This window comes from Macaca nemestrina, chromosome 12 (assembly GCF_043159975.1).
Source record: "Macaca nemestrina isolate mMacNem1 chromosome 12, mMacNem.hap1, whole genome shotgun sequence".
NCBI classification, from domain to species: domain Eukaryota; kingdom Metazoa; phylum Chordata; class Mammalia; order Primates; family Cercopithecidae; genus Macaca; species Macaca nemestrina.
Window position 1 is genome coordinate 15,107,092 of NC_092136.1, and position 21,157 is coordinate 15,128,248.

Consider the following 21,157-nt stretch of genomic DNA (forward strand, 5'->3'; position numbering starts at 1 on the left):
TAGCCTACCAACCAAAAAAAGTCCAGGACCAGATGGATTCATAGCTGAATTCTACCAGAGGTACAAGGAGGAGTTGGTACCATTCCTTCTGAAACTATTCCAATCAATAGAAAAAGAGGGAATCCTCCCTAACTCATTTTATGAGGCCAACATCATCCTGATACCAAAGCCTGGCAGAGACACAACAAAAAAAGAGAATTTTAGACCAATATCCCTGATGAACATCGATGCAAAAATCCTCAATAAAATACTGGCAAACCGGATTCAGCAACACATCAAAAAGCTTATCCACCATGATCAAGTGGGCTTCATCCCTGGGATGCAAGGCTGGTTCAACATTCGCAAATCAATAAATGTAATCCAGCATATAAACAGAACCAAAGACAAGAACCACATGATTATCTCAACAGATGCAGAAAAGGCTTTTGACAAAATTCAACAGCCCTTCATGCTAAAAACGCTCAATAAATTCGGTATTGATGGAATGTACCTCAAAATAATAAGAGCTATTTATGACAAACCCACGGCCAATATCATACTGAATGGGCAAAAACTGGAAAAATTCCCTTTGAAAACTGGCACAAGACAGGGATGCCCTCTCTCACCACTCCTATTCAACATAGTGTTGGAAGTTCTGGCTAGGGCAATCAGGCAAGAGAAAGAAATCAAGGGTATTCAGTTAGGAAAAGAAGAAGTCAAATTGTCCCTCTTTGCAGATGACATGATTGTATATTTAGAAAACCCCATTGTCTCAGCCCAAAATCTCCTTAAGCTGATAAGCAACTTCAGCGAAGTCTCAGGATACAAAATTAATGTGCAAAAATCAGAAGCATTCTTATACATTCTTATACACCAGTAACAGACAAACAGAGAGCCAAATCAGGAATGAACTTCCATTCACAATTGCTTCAAAGAGAATCAAATACCTAGGAATCCAACTTACAAGGGATGTAAAGGACCTCTTCAAGGAGAACTACAAACCACTGCTCAGTGAAATAAAAGAGGACACAAACAAATGGAAGAACATACCATGCTCATGGATAGGAAGAATCAATATCGTGAAAACGGCCGTACTGCCCAAGGTAATTTATAGATTCAATGCCATCCCCATCAAGCTACCAATGAGTTTCTTCACAGAATTGGAAAAAACTGCTTTAAAGTTCATATGGAACCAAAAAAGAGCCCGCATCTCCAAGACAATCCTAAGTCAAAAGAACAAAGCTGGAGGCATCACGCTACCTGACTTCAAACTATACTACAAGGCTACAGTAACCAAAACAGCATGGTACTGGTACCAAAACAGAGATATAGACCAATGGAACAGAACAGAGTCCTCAGAAATAATACCACACATCTACAGCCATTTGATCTTTGACAAACCTGAGAGAAACAAGAAATGGGGAAAGGATTCCCTATTTAATAAATGGTGCCTGGAAAATTGACTAGCCATAAGTAGAAAGCTGAAACTGGATCCTTTCCTTACTCTTTATACGAAAATTAATTCAAGATGGATTAGAGACTTAAATGTTAGACCTAATACCATAAAAATCCTAGAGGAAAACCTAGGTAGTACCATTCAGGACATAGGCATGGGCAAAGACTTCATGTCTAAAACACCAAAAGCAACGGCAGCAAAAGCCAAAATTGACAAATGGGATCTCATTAAACTAAAGAGCTTCTGCACAGCAAAAGAAACTACCATCAGAGTGAACAGGCAACCTACAGAATGGGAGAAAATTTTTGCAATCTACTCATCTGACAAAGGGCTGATATCCAGAACCTACAAAGAACTCAAACAAATTTACAAGAAAAAAACAAATAACCCCATCAAAAAGTGGGCAAAGGATATGAACAGACATTTCTCAAAAGAAGACATTCGTACAGCCAACAGACACATGAAAAAATGCTCATCATCACTGGCCATCAGAGAAATGCAAATCAAAACCACAATGAGATACCATCTCACACCAGTTAGAATGGCAATCATTAAAAAGTCAGGAAACAACAGGTGCTGGAGAGGATGTGGAGAAATAGGAACACTTTTATACCCTTGGTGGGATTGTAAACTAGTTCAACCATTATGGAAAACAGTATGGCGATTCCTCAAGGATCTAGAACTAGATGTACCATATGACCCAGCCATCCCATTACTGGGTATATACCCAAAGGATTATAAATTATGCTGCTATAAAGACACATTCACACGTATGTTTATTGCGGCACTATTCACAATAGCAAAGACTTGGAATCAACCCAAATGTCCATCAGTGACAGATTGGATTAAGAAAATGTGGCACATATACACAATGGAATACTATGCAGCCATAAAAAAGGATGAGTTTGAGTCCTTTGTAGGGACTTGGATGCAGCTGGAATCCATCATTCTTAGCAAACTATCACAAGAACAGAAAACCAAACACCGCATGTTCTCACTCATAGGTGGGAACTGAACAATGAGATCACTTGGACTCGGGAAGGGGAACATCACACACCGAGGCCTATCATGGGGAAGGGGGAGGGGGGAGGGATTGCATTTGGAGTTATACCTGATGTAAATGACGAGTTGATGGGTGCAGCACAGCAACATGGCACAAGTATACATATGTAACAAACCTGCACGTTATGCACATGTACCCTACAACTTAAAGTATAATAATAATAAATAAATTTAAAAAATAATAATAATAATCTACCTGAAAAAAAGTTTTAAAAATCCTATTTACAACAACATGAAAAATGATGAAATACTTAGAAATAAAGTTAACCAAGAAGTTGAAAGGACATACAGTTAAAACATAACAAGAAATGGTGAAAGAAATTGAAGAAGACTCAAATAAATTGGAAGATATCTGTGTTCATGAATTGGAAGAATTAATGATGTTAAAATGCTCATACTATGAAATGCAAACTACAGATTTAATGCGACCGCCTTGAAATTTCCAATGGCATCTTTTTACAGAAATGGAAAAATAGTCTTAAAATTAATATGAAACCACAGAAGACTCTAAATAGCCAAGACAATCCCAACAAAGAAGAAAAAAGCTGGAGACATTACAGTTCTGATTTCAGAATATATTACAAAGACTACAGTAAAGAAAACAGTATTATATTTCTATAAAGATAGACATATGGAAGACAAGGGAGCCTGGGATACATAATGAGAAAAGGAAAGTCTCTTCAAGAAATAGTATTGGGAAATCTGCATATCTACATGCGAAAGTAGGATCTTTGCAAAATATTTTACTCAAACAAATCTTTATCTTATACCATACACAAAAATAAATTCAAATAGATGCAAAATTAAACATATTCTTGAATCTTGAAACCCCTAGAAAAAAAAAACTAAGGAATAAACTTTTTGTCATTAACCTTGGCTATGATATCTTGAATATGACACCAAATGCACAAGCAACAAAAGCTAAAATAAGTGGAACTACAACAAACTGTTTCTGCATAGTGATGGAAACCATCAAAAACGTAGAAAGGCAACTTACAGAATAGGAGACAATATTTACCAACATTACATTTGGTAAGTGTTACTATTTAAAGTGTATAAGGAGGGCTGGGCATAGTAGCTCACATTTGTGAGACTGAAGCAGAAGGGTAGCTTGAGGCCAGGAGTTTGAGACCAGCCTGAGCAATATGGTGAGACACCATTTCTACAAAAAGTTTTAAAATTAGCCAGGTATGGTGGTGCATGCCTATAGTCCCAGCTACTCAGGAGGCTGAGGTGGAAGGATCATTTGAAGCCAGGATGCTGAGGCTGCAGTGAGCCATGATTGTGCCACTGCACTTCAGCCAGGTGACAGAATGAGACCCCCATCTGAAAAAATAAAATGTATAAGGAATTCCTACAAATCAATAGTAAAAATTAATTCTATTTAAAAATAGGTAAAAGTCTTGAATAACTATTTTTCCAAAGAAGGCATACAAAAGGCCAACAGGGATATGAAAAGTTGTTCAACATCATTAATTGCCTTGGTTCATTTAATATTGCTTATAACAGGATGCCTAAAACTAGATAGTTTATTTTTAAAAATAAATTTATTTCTCACAGTTTTAGAGAATAAACAGTCCAAGGTTGAGGGGCCACATCTGGTGAGGGCCTTCTTGCTGGTGGAGACTCCCTGCAAAGTCTCATAGCAGCACAGGGCATCATATGGTGAGAGGACTGAGCATGCTAGCTCAGATCTCCTCTTTTTATAAAGCCACAAGTCCAAGTCCTATGAAAACTAATTAATACATTAACCCATGAATTCATTAATCTATTATCCTATGAAGGGATCTACCCATTCATGAGAGCTGAGCTCTCATGACCCAAACACCTCTCTAAACTTTCACCTATATAGGAAGTTAATCAAGTTTGGGAAGTTTGGGAAGTTAGTGGCCATAGTTCTTCAAATATTTCTTACCAACTTTTCCTTATTTGACCTCTCATTCTTGCACTCTATTTGTGCTCACGTTGGTATACTTGACGGCATGCAAGAGGTCTCAAGCTCTTTCCATTTTGTCTTCATTCTGTTTTCCTTTCTTCTCCTGAGCCCGGATTGCTTTAATTGACATGTCTAGAAATTCATTGATTTGGCCAGACATGGTGGCTCATGTCTATAATACCAGTACTTTGGGAGTCTGAGGCAGATGGATCACTTGAGCTCAGAAGTTCGAAACCAGTCTGGACAACATGACAAAATCTTGACTCAAAAACAAACAAACAAAAAAGAAAATGTATCCAGGTGTATTGGTGCATGCCTGTGGCCCCAGCTACTTGGGAAGCTGAGGCAGGAGGATCATTTAGAGCCAAGAGGTGGAGACTGTAGTGCGCCATGATTACACCACTGCACTACAGCATGGGTGACAGAGTAAGACTTTGTCTCAAAAAGAAAGAAGGAAGAAAAGAAGGAAGGAAGGAAGAAAGAAAGGAAGGAAGGAAGAGAAGAAGGGACAGAGGGAGGGAGGGAGGGAGAGAAGGAGGGGGAAAGGGAGGGAAGAAGGAAGGAAAGAAATCCACTGATTTTTTTTCTTCTTTTGTCAAATATTGTTAAAACCCTCTGGTGAATTTTTATTTCACTCATTGTAATTTTCAGCTCCAGAAATTCTGATTTTTTAAAAGTAATTTGTATTTTTAATTGATATTTACTATGTATTGAAACACTATTGTCCTAGTTTTCTTTAGTTCCTTGTCAATTTTTCCCCTTAATCCCTTTGAGCCCATTTAAGGCAATTGATTTAAGATTTTTGTCTTCTAGGTATAACGCTTATGCTTCCTCAGGACAATTTCAGTTTTCTTGTAAATTGGAAATGGTTTCTTGATCCTTCATATGTCTCTTATTTTTGGTTGAAAGTTTGATATTTTTAAAATTATAGTATGGTAATTCTGGAAGTCAGATTATCTCCCCTCCTACCCCCAGTTTCATTTGTTTTTGCTTGCTCTGAGTGCAGTTGTTTATTTAGTGAGTTTTATTATTTATTTATTATTTATTATTTATTTATTAAAATATTTGAAAGAATATATTTATTATCATATGTGGCCTCTGATGTCTTTGTTTCTTTACTTGTGGTCACATAGCAGTTTAACAGATATTTCCTAAAAATGTCATGTGAGGTCACCTTTTTCTTGAATCATCATTCTCTTTGTTTCTGTAGATCCTTGACTATTTTCCAGAGTTCAAACAAAGTTGATTGTGCCAGTTTTTGCTTGCTTTTTTGTGTTTCTGTGGAGTAACAGGCCCTTAAAATATTCTAATCTATCATTTTTCCTGCACCCATCTTAGAAGGAACTGGTAACTACATTTACAGCCCACTGAATAATTTAGATTAATCTCCATCTCACTATCCTTAATTTGATCATAACTGCAAAGCAATTGTCATATAAGGTGTAATTTACCAATTCCAAGTATTAGAATCTGATATTTTGGAAGATAAATATTCAGCATCCTACAGATTTATTTCTTACTTATGCTACTACATGTCTGTCATACAGGTTGTCTGGCTAAGTGAAAAGCTGTATGTGGTCACTCAAAGACACCTGCTGATGAAGGTATCATCATCTGTTTCTGCACCTGCTGGAACATTAAGCCTTTTGATTATCATAGCAGGAGATGAGATAACTGGAGAGTAGTATGTATGTTTCAACCAACATTATAATTTTTTCTATAGTTCATTATCTAGAACTATTATATGTCCTGCCTAGCTGGAATGGGGCATACACATGTAGAAAAGCAGGTGGATTGTTTGTATACCACTATTTTTGTGACCTATCTATGGAAAATATTATAAATAATAAATATTAATATTTAACCTATTGAACACCTGATATGTGGTAGAAAGTGTGCTGTGCTCTATAAATATGTCATGTGATTATCTTTTTGAAAATCTTATGTGAATGACAAGATAATATTTTCTTTCTTACAGAAGGAAGCTGAAATTGGAAAGGCTACATTTCTTACTCAAATTTGAGGTGAAGCAACCATGGTGCACAGAACAAATGTTTAACCATGACACTCGCTTGTACTAAGAGAGATGTGATAAGTCTGCTTGGGAGTGTAGTGTGGGCTCAGAAGCAACAGCGCAAACGATGAATCCATGCAAAAGGACGAATCTGTCTCCTTTGTTGGAAAAGAAAAGCATCCCCAGGCCAGAACTGTGGTGATAAGGTAGGTAAGTGTTAAGAAAATTCTTAAGGAAATGTCTTAGAGAAAAACAAAAAGAAGTAAAAAAAAAAAATTAAATTACAAAATTTTTAAATATAAAATGCTGACACAGAGGTGAGACAATTTGAATGGACTGCTAGAAGGAATTCAAAATAATAGAATATCTTCAGAAAAGATGTTGACAGTTTCTTATTCAGATAAACATGTGCCTACCATGCAACAATTCAGTCTGACTCATCAATATTTATTCAAATGAAATGAAAATCTATGTTCACCTCAGAAATCTTTTTTTTTTTTTGAGACAGACTCTCACTCTGTCACCCAGGCTGGCGTACAGAGACACAATCTTGGCTCACTGCAGCCTCCGCCTCTGCCTCCCAGGTTCAAGCAATTCTCCTGCCTCAGCCTCCTGAGGAGCTGGGATTACAGGCGCCTACCACCATGCCTGGCTAATTTTTGTATTTTTAGTAGAGACTGAGCTTCACCATGTTGACCAGGCTGGTCTTAAACTTCTTACCTCAAGTGATCCACCCACCTCAGCCTCCCAAAGTGCTAGGATTACAGGCATGAACTACAGTGCCTCGCCCAGAAATCATTAATGAAATGCTTAGATCAGCTTTATTTCTACTCACCAAACTCTAAAACCAGTACAAATGTTCCTCAGTTGCACAATGAGAAAAACAATCTATAATGTCCACATAATACAATATTCTTCTACAATAAAAAAGATTTAACGCTGACATAGGCAACAATATATGTGGGTTTCAATTGCTAAGTGAAAGTGAAAGATGCCAGACTCAAAGACTACATATTCTAGGATTATATTTAAAGACATTCTAGCAAAAGCAAAATTATTTGGACAAAAACAATTTACTTGTTGCCAGGATAGTGGGTGGGAAAAGAGGTTACCAAAAAGTAGACTTAGAAAATGTTTTTAATGTAATTGTTGTAGTCATTATGTGACCATATATTTGACAAAATTCTTAGAACTATACAGTACAGTGTGTATTAATACTGGGTATTACTGTATGTAAATTATGCATTCATTAGCGAATGAAAAAAGAAATAACAAATTTAATATGCACACAAATTATGTGGGTATATTAAAAATAATAAGCTTGATCCCCACTGGCAGCTTTAATTGCTTCTTCACCAGGAAAGTAGAATGAGGAGCTGTAGATCCTCTCACAGGGAACATCTCCAGAGATCTCCATGCCCTTATAATTCTCCTCATATCTCCATATATTAGCATATGAAATCCCAACATGACTCCCAACATGATGTAGTTTTAGAGAGACCACACTGTGTACAAAGCTCCATGGATCATCATTTATTCATCTAAAGGATAATTGTTTTTAGTTCATGCATGCCTTCTGACCTGAGGCTTTGCTATGAACCTTCAACCCTGCTCAGGGAAAACATCCCAAGTTAAAAATTACATTGACTGACTTTTGCACGATGACCCCTTAGCAAGATGTTTTACAGCCCTCACTTACTTGTTATTTACAGATGCAATTCTGTGAATTATGTGAGAGAGGTAATCTTAACATGTTTATTTTCTCGAGAAAGGGGAAGATAAGTAACTCCTTTAAGTTCCCAGAAAGAATTAATAGGAGATTCAGGACTTGTTCCATCTTAATGCTCTTCCCTTTATTTTTCCATGCCTGGAGACCTTGAAACCTGTTGACCAGTACCTGAAAGCAAGCTTCTCCAAACATATTAATGCAATATTCCATGGCTGATTTGCTGATTACAGACAAACTATTCTGTATTGGCTGTTTCTGCTCCTCCAGCTGTAAGGTAAGCTTCTATATCTAAGAAACATTTTAGAGAGAAGTATAACTCATGCAAAAGCAGTGGGGCAGCTACACCTACTGTAAGTTACTTGAGAGCAGAAATAGGTGTTTTTAACATTTTTTTCTAAAATACTGAGGTGGGCGTAGGGCATAAATGTTCCATTATAGGAAATTTAGTGGTTCTTATGAAACATGCTTCTTCCTCCAAAGATATGAACAAAAGATAAGATAGATGATACTCTGATTGACTAGGTGGTAATTTTATCTGTTCGTTATGTATTGGCTTCTCATGAGTGGTACAAAAACAAAAACAAACAGAAAAGGGTGAAATGTTCATTCTCTAAACTACAAAAGGGTGTTAAATGAATTAACAAGCTATGACCTGTGTTTTAACTTTTTTTAATGATCTCATTCTTACTATTATTAGCACATCTACATATGTTGACAGTGATGTGGCTGAAAGTTTTGACTTTAGATTGAAGATGGATTTAACCCTTGAATCTTGACTCTCAAACTAGCCATATAATGTTGGAGCATCACATCACTTCTCAAATTCTCAATGTTCTTAATGATAAAGTAATAGTAACAATAATAATACCTAACTCTCTCTCTCTCTCACACACACACATACACACACACATCATTTATATATAAAGTTTTTATTATTGGTAGAACATAGTGTATGCTAAAAGTGGTCATGTATGTTAAAGTTAGCAATATAACATCTTCATACCTCAGGCTTGGGAAGTGAAGTTGCCAAGTGTTTCAGAGAAAGACAGTAGGAAACAGTAGTTAGTATTGGTTGGATACCCTTCTAAAGACCCCAATCCAAGTACAAAGATTTAAAGTATTGTTCCTGATTTCATTCTTATTTTCATGGCTGTGTAATATTCCATGGTGTATATGTATCACAACTTCTTTATCCAGTCTACCACTGATGGGCACCAGGGTTGATTCTATACATTTGTTGTTGTGAATAGTGTGCTGATGATCTTATAGGTACATGTGTCTTTTTAAAAAAAGTGTCCAACTTTAAAGTTCAGGGGTACACATGCAGGATGTGCAGGTTTGTTACATAGCTAAAGATGTGCCATGGTGATTAGCTGTACAGATCATCCCATCACCTAGGTATTAAGCCCAGCATCCATTAGCTTTTCTTCCTGGTGCTCTCCCTCCTCCTACCCACCACCCTTTGACAGATCCCAGTGTGTGTTGTTCTCTACCATGTGTCCATGTCTTTTCATCATTCAGCTCCCACTTAAAAGTGAGAGCATGCAGTATTTGATTTTCTGTTTCTGCATTAGTTTGCTGAGGATAATGGCTTCCAGATCCATCTACGTCCCTGCAAAGGAGATGATCTCGTTCTTTTTTATGGCTGTATAATATTCTGTGGTGTATATGTACCACATTTCTTTATCCAATCTATCATTGATGGGCATTTAGGTTGACCATACGTATTTGTCTTTTTAGTAAGTGACTTATTACCTTTTGGGTATATACTGGGTCAAATAGTAGCTCTGTTTTAAGTTTTTGAAGAAATCTGTACACCAGATTTTTGGAATACTACATAGCCATAAAAAATGAAATCACATCCTTTGCAGCAATGTGGATGAATCTGGAGGCCATAATCTTAAGCAAAGTAACACAATAACAGAAAACCAAATACCTCACGTCCTCACTAATAAGTGAGGGCTAAATGATGAGAACACATGGACCTAAATATGGGAACAATAGACACTGTGGACTAATGGAGAAAGAGAGAGTGGGCTTAAGAACTACCTATCAGATGGTATGCTCACCACCAGGGTGACAGTATCCATACTCCAAACCTCAGCATTATGCAATATTCCCACGTAACAAATCTGTACGTGTAACCCTTGTATCTAAAATGAGCATTGAAATTTAAAAACAACATAAATAAATAAATAATAAAATATTGTTCCTAATCAAGAATACATTCAAAAAAAATATTTTATCACATGGAACTTGCTACCAAATCAGATCTGTGAGCTAAATAAAGATAGCCCATAAAGTAGGAAATTTTAACCCTTAATCTTTAACTATAGAATAACAGTAATAAGAGAAAGAATGGCTTTAGGAAAAAGAAACTTTTTTACCCACACTAAAATGTGGATTTCAAGGGAGAAATTAAGAAAAAGAAAGGCTTGTGTGAATTTTCCAGAGCAGACAATCATTTGCTTGGAGGAAGAACAACCTGAAAGAAACACAGAAAATCTCAGTGGTCCTAGTATGGAGGAAAAGAAAATTGGACATGGGAGCTTCAGTATTTCAAAACTCACCCATGCCTGCAGCCCTGCTTGTCACCATCCACTTTTATAAAACCAACAAAAAGATTATCACCCATCCTAATAGTATTTAATATTATAACTAGCACTCATTAGGCTGTGCTTAACATTTAGCATTTTTAATAGATTATCTTATTTAATTCTCACAATACTACCTCAAAGTAGGTCACATTACTGTTTTAGTTTTACAGAAGAAAATGTGATGTTTAAGGGAATTAGATTAGAACCAGTGGTCCCCAGGTGGTAAGTGGTGGACTGACATGCCTCTCTTCCAAGAACTCAAGCTCTGTATCTGCCGTATCTGATGATAGGCTTCTCTCAGAATTGTTTCTGCTAGTTGAACATGCCCCTAACAACCCAGTTATCCCACCACTTTCAGTAAGCGTATATTACTCGCTTACTTCATTGTGAAACCCAAAACACTGAGTTTGTACCAAAGGAGACAATGAGTGATTGTAAATTGAGTTGTATTCAATTTGATTTAAATACAGTTTAGACCATTAGACTTAGGAACCATTCAACATGCGTTCAAAAGTTGGCATGGATCCAAAGCATGGCTTGCCATTTAACACTTGTATAAATATGAATATGTTACTCAACCTCCTGTGCTTCATAATTTAAATGAATGCAACAACTAATCAAATACATAATATCGTTGCAAGGAAATAATGAATATATGTCTAAAATGTCTAGACAAGTTCTTGGCAAATTAGCAACATGCGTCAGCTTTTACCTTGCTCAGGAAAGGTGAATTGACAGACAGATGCATCTAGACGAGTCATCTTGATCAGGTTAGTAAATTTTCTACATATGAGTTTACAAATTTATAACATCTAAAAATTGTGCAAATAATCTATTAAGATTCTTCAGTTTCAACAGTATGTAATTCTGTATAATTAATGCACTACCTTTGGTTGTCAAGGCCACGTTTTTTCTAGGGAATCTTGAAGTACAAGTTATTGCTACAATGAAGGAATACATATTGTACTTATACTTTTCAATTTTAATTCAATTTATTTATCACATTGTTCCTTTTTGTATTGCTACAAGCATCCTGTGAGTCCTCCAGAGCAATGATGGAAAATAAGACAGAAGTAACACAGTTCATTCTTCTAGGACTAACCAATGACTCAGAACTGCAGGTTCCCCTCTTTATAATGTTCCTCTTCATCTATATTATCACTCTGGTTGGAAACCTGGGAATTATTGTAGTAATATTCTGGGATTCCTGTCTCCACAATCCCATGTACTTTTTTCTCAGTAACTTGTCTTTAGTGGACTTTTGCTACTCTTCAGCTGTCACTCCCACCGTCATGGCTGGATTCCTTATAGAAGACAAGGTCATCTCCTACAATGCATGTGCTGCTCAAATGTATATTTTTGTAGCTTTTGCCACTGTGGAAAATTACCTCTTGGCCTCAATGGCCTATGACCGCTATGTGGCAGTGTGCAAACCCCTGCATTATACCACAACCATGACAACAAGTGTATGTGCTCGTCTGACCATAGGCTCCTACCTCTGTGGTTTCCTGAATGCCTCCATCCACACTGGGGACACATTTAGTCTCTCTTTCTGTAAGTCCAATGAAGTCCATCACTTTTTCTGTGATATTCCAGCAGTTGTGGTTCTCTCTTGCTCTGATAGACATGTTTTAGTGAGCTTGTTCTTGTTTATGTTGTGAGCTTCGATATCTTTTTAGCTCTCCTGGTTATCTTGATATCCTATATATTCATTTTTATCACCATCCTAAAGATGCATTCAGCTTCGGGATACCAGAAGGCTTTGTCCACCTGTGCCTCTCACTTCATTGCAGTCACCATCTTTTATGGGACTATTATCTTCATGTACTTACAACCCAGCTCTAGTCACTCCATGGACACAGACAAAATGGCATCTGTGTTCTATACAATGGTCATCCCCATGCTGAACCCCCTGGTCTATAGTCTGAGGAACAAGGAAGTGAAGAGTGCATTCAAGAAAGTTATTGAGAAGGCAAAATTGTCTCTAGGATGGTCAGTTTAACATTGTAGGATGCACCATAACCTAGTTTCATTTCTCTCGGATCTTCTCCGTGTTCTGAATCACATTTAAGGTCCACAATCAAGTTAAATTCCTGAAGTGATTGCCATGCCTGTTTAAAAGTCTATTGTCTAAGTAAAAAGAAACATTATGTCCAGAAACATAATACCTGGACAAGAGTGGCTAAGACATCTTGGGGCTTCCTTGCCAAAAACCTTAAAGATATTAATGTATTCACTTATTCTACATGCATTTTTATCTACCACATGTCAATGCAAATATACATAAAACCAGAGCAAAAACAAGTCCATTAATAAAAGTACATGAAGGTTTCCCATGAAGTGGGGAATTTTCCATAGGTGTGGAAAATGTGCCCAGATTAAACGTAATGTGGCAAGTTCTGATGGTTAATTTTATGCGTCCGTTTGACTGGATTAAGGGATGCCCAGATAGCTGCTTAAACATTATTCTGAATATGTCTGTGAAAGTGTTTCCAGAAGAGATTAATATTTGAATCAGGAGACTGAGTAAGGAAGATCTGCCCTCTCCAGTGTGGGTGGCCATCATTCAATCTACTGAGGGCTCACCTGAAAAGAACAAAATGGTGGAGGAAGGATGAATTGTGTCTCTTCTTGAGCTGGGACATTCATCTTCTCTCGTTCTTAGACATTTGAGTTCCTGGTTTGTTGGGCCTTTGGCCTCCAGGCCTTATACAAGTTCCACAACCCTGTCCTGACCTTTCTCAGATCTTCAAACTCCAAATTACTCTACTGGCCTTCCTGGTTCTCCAGTTTGCAGACAGTATATTGTGAGACTTCTCAACCTGCATATTCACATGAGCCAGTTCCCATAATAAATCTCCTTTTATCTATCTATCTATCTATCTATCTATCTATCTATCTATCTATCTATCTATCTATCTATCTATTGGTTCTGTGTCTCTGTAGAACCCTGAGTAATACACTAATATTTAGTAAAAATAATTTAAATACTTAATTTGGGGAGTGGAATATAAAGTTGAGCCTAATGCTTTTAAATTTATTTCGCTGAATACTGTTCCAGGAGTCCTCATTTTGTTTAAAAGAGAACATATTATTAAATGAAAGTATATGCTTTTCCTTGGCACATTTTATCAAGAATATGTAAATATAGCATCTCATATGAATTAATATTTGTGTCATTACTGATTTATAGAAGCAACATGTTCATGTTTTAAATTTTAAAAGGATAAAATAACTAGAGTACCAGAAAAATTGAGTAAAAATAAAAGCATTTCTTTGTATATTGCTACCAACTTTTACAGTGTTTACAAAATGTACTGAGAAACAAAAAAATGTACATTTTTCTTTCTGCAAATGCTTTGAAATTGTTAATTCTGCTCCTTCATTCTTAGTTTAGTTGACATACATCACCTTTTGCTGCTTCACCTGTGTTTTACTCCATTTCATCCAGGCTGCTCTCCTTGCTGTTTTTCACAACTCCAAGCCTGCTCCAACCTCAGGGCCTGTGCACTTGCTACTCTCTATGCATAATATTTCCTCGCTCCATTCAGGTCTTCCCTTAAATGTGACCCAGTCATAGAGTCTTTCCTTCACCACCTTTATAAAATAATCCCTCTCCCCACCCCATGTACACTGCCCCTCATCTCGTGTTATTCTTCCTCATTTTTACTCACACTCTCCTGTATATTTATTCTCTTGTTTACTATATATCCTCCTATCCAACTAGAAGGCAAACTTCATTAAAGCAGTGAATTTTTTTGTTTTTTTATGAGATCTTTAGTACCTGAATGAGTGTGTTTCCTAGGAGATTCTCAATAAGTATTTGTTGAATGAATGGATAAAATAATTAAGCTTTGAGTCTAATTGTATCAATATGTTGAACCTTTGAACCATTCATGATTATAGCAAACTATCTATCATATAAGCCTACTATTCAGACATATAGTTCATTTCAAAAGACACAGATAATTTCTTTGCTGAAACATTTTTACCTATATTCTAAGCACTTTTTCTCCAACTTTTAGACATAATCGTTTCCTGAAAATTCTATCATCAAGTAGCTTATTTGAAGCCATCTCATAATTTTTACTTAGATGTGACATCTCATTAAGTAGAAAATAATATATCAAATAAATACTACTTAGTAAATCATAAAAATACATTAAATGTGAAATTATTTAAGGTTTAACATCTGATTACATTTGAAAATTACTTCATACACATAAATTATAGAATTAACTGAAATGATTCTAAACATCCATGTAGAATATAAACATGACAATATCTGTCAGTAGCAAACATAACATAAATTCAATAGGCTGTTATAATGCACAATCTTTATGCATCCTGATTCCTGGAACCTTTCGATGTTACCTTATATTGCCTAAAAGGACTATGTAGAGGTGATTAAGATGGAGATAGTATTGTGGATTACCTGTGTGAGCCCTAAAGGCCCACATATGTCACTATCAGAAGAAGACAGAGAGATGTGATGACAGACAAAAAAAGAGTCGGCAAAGTGGCCATGAAAGCAGAGACTAAAGTGACATGACCACAATATTTGGAATACCTGCAGCCACCATCAAATGGAAGAGGCAAGAAATAAAATTCTCATTTATAGTTTATGAAGCAAGCAGGCCTTGCTACTGTGCTGATTTCAGTCCAGGGTCACTGATTTGGCACTTCTGGCTTCCAAACTGTGAAAGAATAAATACCTGTTGTTTGAAGCTTCCTGGTATGTGACGTTTTGTAACAGCAGCTGTACAAATCTAATACAAACACTTGCCTGATTTCTCCTGTGTCATAATCTTATCTTATGATGGTACATTTGTCAAAACTACAAAAAAAAAAAAAAGATAGACGCACTATTACTTTCTACACTTCAGAACTTACTCCAATCTCATTCATTTTTCCACTCTTTTCCTCTTCTTGCATTTAGTTGTCAGGTTTCCTTAATCTCTTCTAGTTATGGCAGATTGTCCATCTTTCCCTGTGTTTTGAGGGAGTGCTGGTGAGACATTTCATAGAATGTCTGAAATGGAAATTATGTTTTTCTGAGGTTTTCTCATTATTTTCCTGGGGCTGTGCTGTTTTTCAAGTAACATCAGTGATAAAATTTCTCTTCTAGCACATCATATCATGGACACATGCTATCAACATGACTTATCAGTGATGAGTTTAACATGATCACAGATGTTAGGTAAAGTTTGCTTAATTATCTCTCATAGAGTTACTTTTTGTTCCCCCTTTCTCTGCTCTATTCTTTAGAAACAAATCATTAATTCCAGCTCACACTGCTGGTGTGTGGGAATTAAGCTCCACCTCTTGCTGAGATCAGTGTTTAAACAACTTATTTGGAGTTTTTCTGTAAGCAAGATTTGTCTCCTTTCTCATTTATTTATTTATAATCATCATTTATATTAGCGTGTTCTGGTTTGTTTACTTTATACTGGATTATAAGGCAATACTAGGTTTTTGTTTTATTTTTCTTGGTCTAAATGTTTCCACTTTCATCCCTTGAAGCTCTTTCAGAAGGCCCTTATGTTCCTTTGACATTGTTCACCCTTTGTGTTTTGTTTTTATTTTATTTAGAATATGTCCTTACTCTAGGGCATTACATGATGCTGTAAGCTCATCTTGTATTTTTCCTACCACTGTCACAGAGTCCACTACTTCTACAAAGAGGGTTCTTTATTTTGATAGAGAATGGTGTTTACAAGCCAACATCTGGACAGAGTGTGCTTGCTGTTATTGCTGTTTCACTTCTTCTAGGCTCTTTTATCAAAAGAACTAAGTATATATTCCTGTACCCTGTATACAGAGCAAACCACATTTATTTCTAAATTTATTCATTATATTAAACTAAATATGAGTTCATACCGATGTCTCTGTTGGGGCTTAGAAAATGACGCCCCAAAGTATGGCACTTTGTCATGACGAGTACTTTGAACAAAAGGACATTGGAAGGCCTCAGAAGAAGCCTCAGAACCAAAGTCGTTCTGACCTTCCCCTGTCATCCTGTCTCTTTCCCCTCTTTCTTCCCCAAAGTAGGTCAGAAACCAGAATTACTCTTCTCCATGGTGGACCATAGAAACTAGAACTCCTTTTCCCCAGAGCGAGCCATAAAACCTAGAAATATTACTCTTTCTCCCACCTTTCTATCTAGGAGCTTGTCATAAAAAAAGGGGCTCATATGCTTGTTGGCCACATGTATGTCTTCTTTTGAAAGGTGTCTGTTAATGTCCTTTGGGCACTCTTTAATGGGGTTGTTTGTTTCTTGTAAATTTGCTTAAGTTCCTTATGGAAGTAGGATAGTAGACCTTTCTCAGATGCATAGTTTGCAAATATTTTCTCCTATTGTGTAGGTTGTCTTATTCTGTTGATAGTTTCTTCTGCTGTGCAGAAACTCTTGGTTTAATTAGATCCTATTTGTCAACTTTTGCTTTTGTTGCAATTGCTTTTTTTCCTTGTTGTGAAATCTTTGCCAGTTCCTATGTTCAGAATGCTATTGCCTAGGTTGTCTTCCAGGGTTTTTCTAGCTTAGAGTTTTACATTGAAGTCTTTAATCCAACTTGAGTAGATTTTTGTATATGGTTCAAGGAAGAGGTCCAGTTTCAATCTTCTGTGTATGGCTAGCCTGTTACCCAGCACCTTTTATTGAATAGGGAGTACAAAAACCACATTATCTCACTTAATAGGTGGGAACTAAATGATAGGAACTCATGGACACAAAGAAGGGAACAAAAGACACTGGAGCCTGCTTAAGGGTGGAGGGTGGAAGGAGGGAGAGGATCAGAAAAAAATAACTATTGGAAATAAATAACTAGCCTTAGCATACGGGTGATGAATTAATCTGTACAACAAACCCCCGTGACACAAGTTTACCTATATACAAACTTACCCATGTACCCCCAAACCTAAAAGAAAAGTTACAAAAATAATTGACCCTCATTCCAGAGAGGTCCTGCCCATTACCTGGAAGGAAGAAATGCTACAACAGAGAGGCCAAGAAGTATCTGAACAGACAGGCCTTGCTGGGTTTTCTCACTATTACCATTAGGTCATATACCTTGTCCAGTCACATTTCCACATGCAGTCACACTTCCATTAACCTAAGCATAAAAACAAACAATTTTCCCTGGATCTTTGAGTCTTCATTCCTGAAGGCTCCCGTGTCACATAGAATTTTGATTAAATTAATCTGTTACGCTTTTCCCCTGTTAGTCTGTCTTTGTCAGTTTTTATCTCAGACCTAGCCAGGAACCCTAGAAGGGTTGAGGAACCTTTTCCTCCCCTATGTCTGTGACTCTAATTCAGTTTATTCCATCTCCAGCATAGGAGTAAAGCAGTTGCATAATTGTTAATCCATACCTCCATGAGAAACAACTTTAGCAACTAAAGCACAGTATTTTTACAAAACTTATTTTTAGCTTTAGGGCTTCTGGTTAGCACATTGTTTTTCCAAACTTACTTAGCTTGGCTTTTTTTTCCCCCCTCATCTCCTTTCAGTGAAGTAAAGTCATACATTTATAATAAAATTAGATTTTTTTTTTCACAGTCTGTTTAATTCTGGAATTCCCCTGTACTCTTGGTTGATCATTTTTAATTTGTATGCGATACATTCACTCTTTGCTACGTGTAGTTCTATGAGTTTGGACAGATGCAGGCATGTGTTCACCAGCAGAGCACCATAGAAAATATCTGATTCATCCTAAAATTTCCCTTTGCATGTTTTTTATAGACAGCCACTTCCAACTCCCCCAACCCTTGGAAATCATTGATGTTTTTACATTTCTATGTTGCATGAATGGAATGACAATATGTAGCCTTTGGATTTTCCTTCTTTCATTGTTAAAAACCACTGTCCTACTGCTAGCTGCTACCACCAGTGCCAAATCACAAGCCATTGGCAATCATCCTGCACCCTGGTCACCTCAATAGCAGGGCCTCTGTGCATAGTGACCCACGGTCACCACCTGGGACTAAAGCACATACTGCCCAACCAAACTGAAAAGAACCCAGCAAGACTGCTGAGCAACGGCTGCCACACACACCCGAGCATTCCACTGGGGGCCTGAGGATTACCCTGCCCCTGCCTACCACAGCCAGCACCACATGCACCACCAAGGCCCTGAGAACAGGCCCATCCAGCCCAGCTTCACCCCTCTGAGCTCTGGAGCTCTTGGTCTGAGGCCATGTGGATCACCCTGCTCTATCCTATATCACTGGTGGCACCTGAGCACTCCTCCTGGGAGCCTGAGGATAAGCCTACCCAACAGGCTGCAACCACCACAGCTGAAACTCACTCACAGGCACCAACCTGCAAGCCTGGGGACTGGCCCACTCAGTCTGTCACAACTATGGCCAACACCAGTGCAGACCACTCGGGAGCCAGAGGGTTATCCCATCACTGATACTGTCATTGTCCATGCCACATCCACTTCCCAGGGGCTTGAACTTACCCACCTGCCCTGCCCAGCCCACTGCTGGCACCAGACCAAGCAACCTGGAGGTCCAAGGTCCAAAAATCAACCTGCCTAGACAGGCTAACATGGGAGCCAGTGTTCACTGCCCTGGGACCCAAGAACAAGCATGCTTGGCATGCTGCTGCCACCTCTGGGGCCCAAGGACTGGCTCACCTGACATCCTGCCCCCAACAAAACCTCACCACAGCCTCCACTAACAGCCACATTCTAAGCCACTGAGAAAATCACAGATATCACTGACTCTGTTTACAAGTCAAGAAATCATACAGATACTACACTATTGCACACATCAAGAGTCAAAGACAAAGTACCTTATCCGACCAACACCATATATGCATTTTGAGGAAAAAGTTCCCTATGGAAGCACATCTAAAAAAAAAGTGGAAGAAGTGACTGTAACACCAGATACAGAAATATCAATGTAAGAGCACAAGAAACATGAAAAAGCAGGGACATATGACACCTCCTAAGGAACACAATAATTCTTCAGCTATAGATTCCAATGAAAAAGAAATTTATGGAATACTCGCAAAATAATTTGAATGATATTAAAGAAGCTTAGTGAGATAGAAGAGAACACTGATTAAAAAAATCATGAACATAATTCAGGATATGAATGAGAAATTTACTGAAGAGATAGATATCGTATATAAGAATCCAAACAGAAATTTGGGAACTGAAGAATTCATTAAATGAAATAAAAAACTGCATTCAAAAACTTCAACTAGATCAAGCAGAAGAAAGAATTTCAGAACTTGAAGACAGATTTTCTGAAAAAATGCAGACAGATAAAAAGTTTTTTAAAAAGAATAAAAAATAATGAACAAAGCCTACATAACATATGGAACACCATAAAGCAACCAAATATTTAAATTTTTGGTGTCCCAGGAGACAAAGAGGAAACAAAGGGGGGAAGAAAATATATTTAACAAAATAATAGCTGAAAGTTTCCAAAGTCTAGCAAGAGATTTAGATATCCAGATATCAGAGCCCGGTAGGTCCTCAAATAGATACAACCCAAAAAGGTCCTCTCCATGGTACATTGTAGTCAAACTACCAAAAGTCAAAAACAAAGAGAAAATTCTAAAAACAGCAAGAGAAAAGCAGCTAGTTACTTATAAGGAAACTCTTATCAGACTAACAGTGGATTTCTCAGCAAATGCTCTCTTTTGCCACTTCTGTTCAACAAAGTACTAGCAAAAGAATCAAACAAGAAAAAGAAATAAAAGACATTTAAATTGGAAAGGGGATAGTCAAATTACTCCTATCAGATGACATTTTGAGTTGATTTTTGTGAAGAGTATAAGTTATCTATGTTTGGATTCTTCTTCTTCTTCTTCTTCTTCTTCTTCTTCTTCTTCTTCTTCTTCTTCTTCTTCTTCTTCTTCTTCTTCTTCTTCCTCTTCCTCCTCCTCCTCCTCCTCCTCCTCCTCCTCCTCTTCTTCTTCTTCTTCTTCTTCCTCTTCCTCTTCCTCTTCTTCTTCTTCTTCTTCTTCTCCTCCTCCTCCTCCTCCTCCTCCTCCTCCTCCTCCTCCTCCTCCTCCTCCTCCTCCTCCTCCTTCTTCTTCTTCTTCTTCTTCTTCTTCTTCTTCTTCTTCTTCTTCTTCTTCTTCTTCTTCTTCTTCTTCTTCTTCTCCTCCTCCTCCTCCTCCTCCTCCTCCTCCTCTTCTTGTTTGCATTAGAGGTCCAGCTGTTCTACCACTATTTGTTGAAAAGATAGTCCCACCCCACCTCATAATAGTGCATTTGTTCTTGTGCCAAAGATTTAGTGTACCTTATATCTGGAAGAATAAATAAAGTAATTTGGACAATGCATTGGCCACTCTTATTATATCAGAGGAATGAGGAAATTAACTTCTTTTCAAAAATAATTGCAATCAGATGCATATGTTTATGTG

General features: G+C 37.3%; 2 protein-coding genes across 2 annotated transcripts in view; both read left to right on the forward strand.

Moving 5' to 3' along the window:
* The first annotated feature begins 8,361 nt into the window (after nucleotides 1-8,361).
* The window catches only part of LOC105496090 (olfactory receptor 10Q1), a 128,586-nt gene continuing 115,790 nt past the window's right edge, over nucleotides 8,362-21,157 (forward strand). Inside the window, exon 1 of the mRNA XM_071074570.1 lies at nucleotides 8,362-8,450. The gene's annotated coding sequence lies outside the window, so the exon portion shown is untranslated. The remainder of the gene's footprint in view (nucleotides 8,451-21,157) is intronic.
* On the forward strand, nucleotides 8,414-13,072 carry LOC105496087 (olfactory receptor family 5 subfamily B member 3). Its single transcript, XM_011766154.2, is given in 3 exon segments — nucleotides 8,414-8,450; nucleotides 11,803-12,404; nucleotides 12,407-13,072. Coding segments are annotated over 2 exon segments (948 nt in total). The 5' UTR covers nucleotides 8,414-8,450; nucleotides 11,803-11,825; the 3' UTR covers nucleotides 12,776-13,072.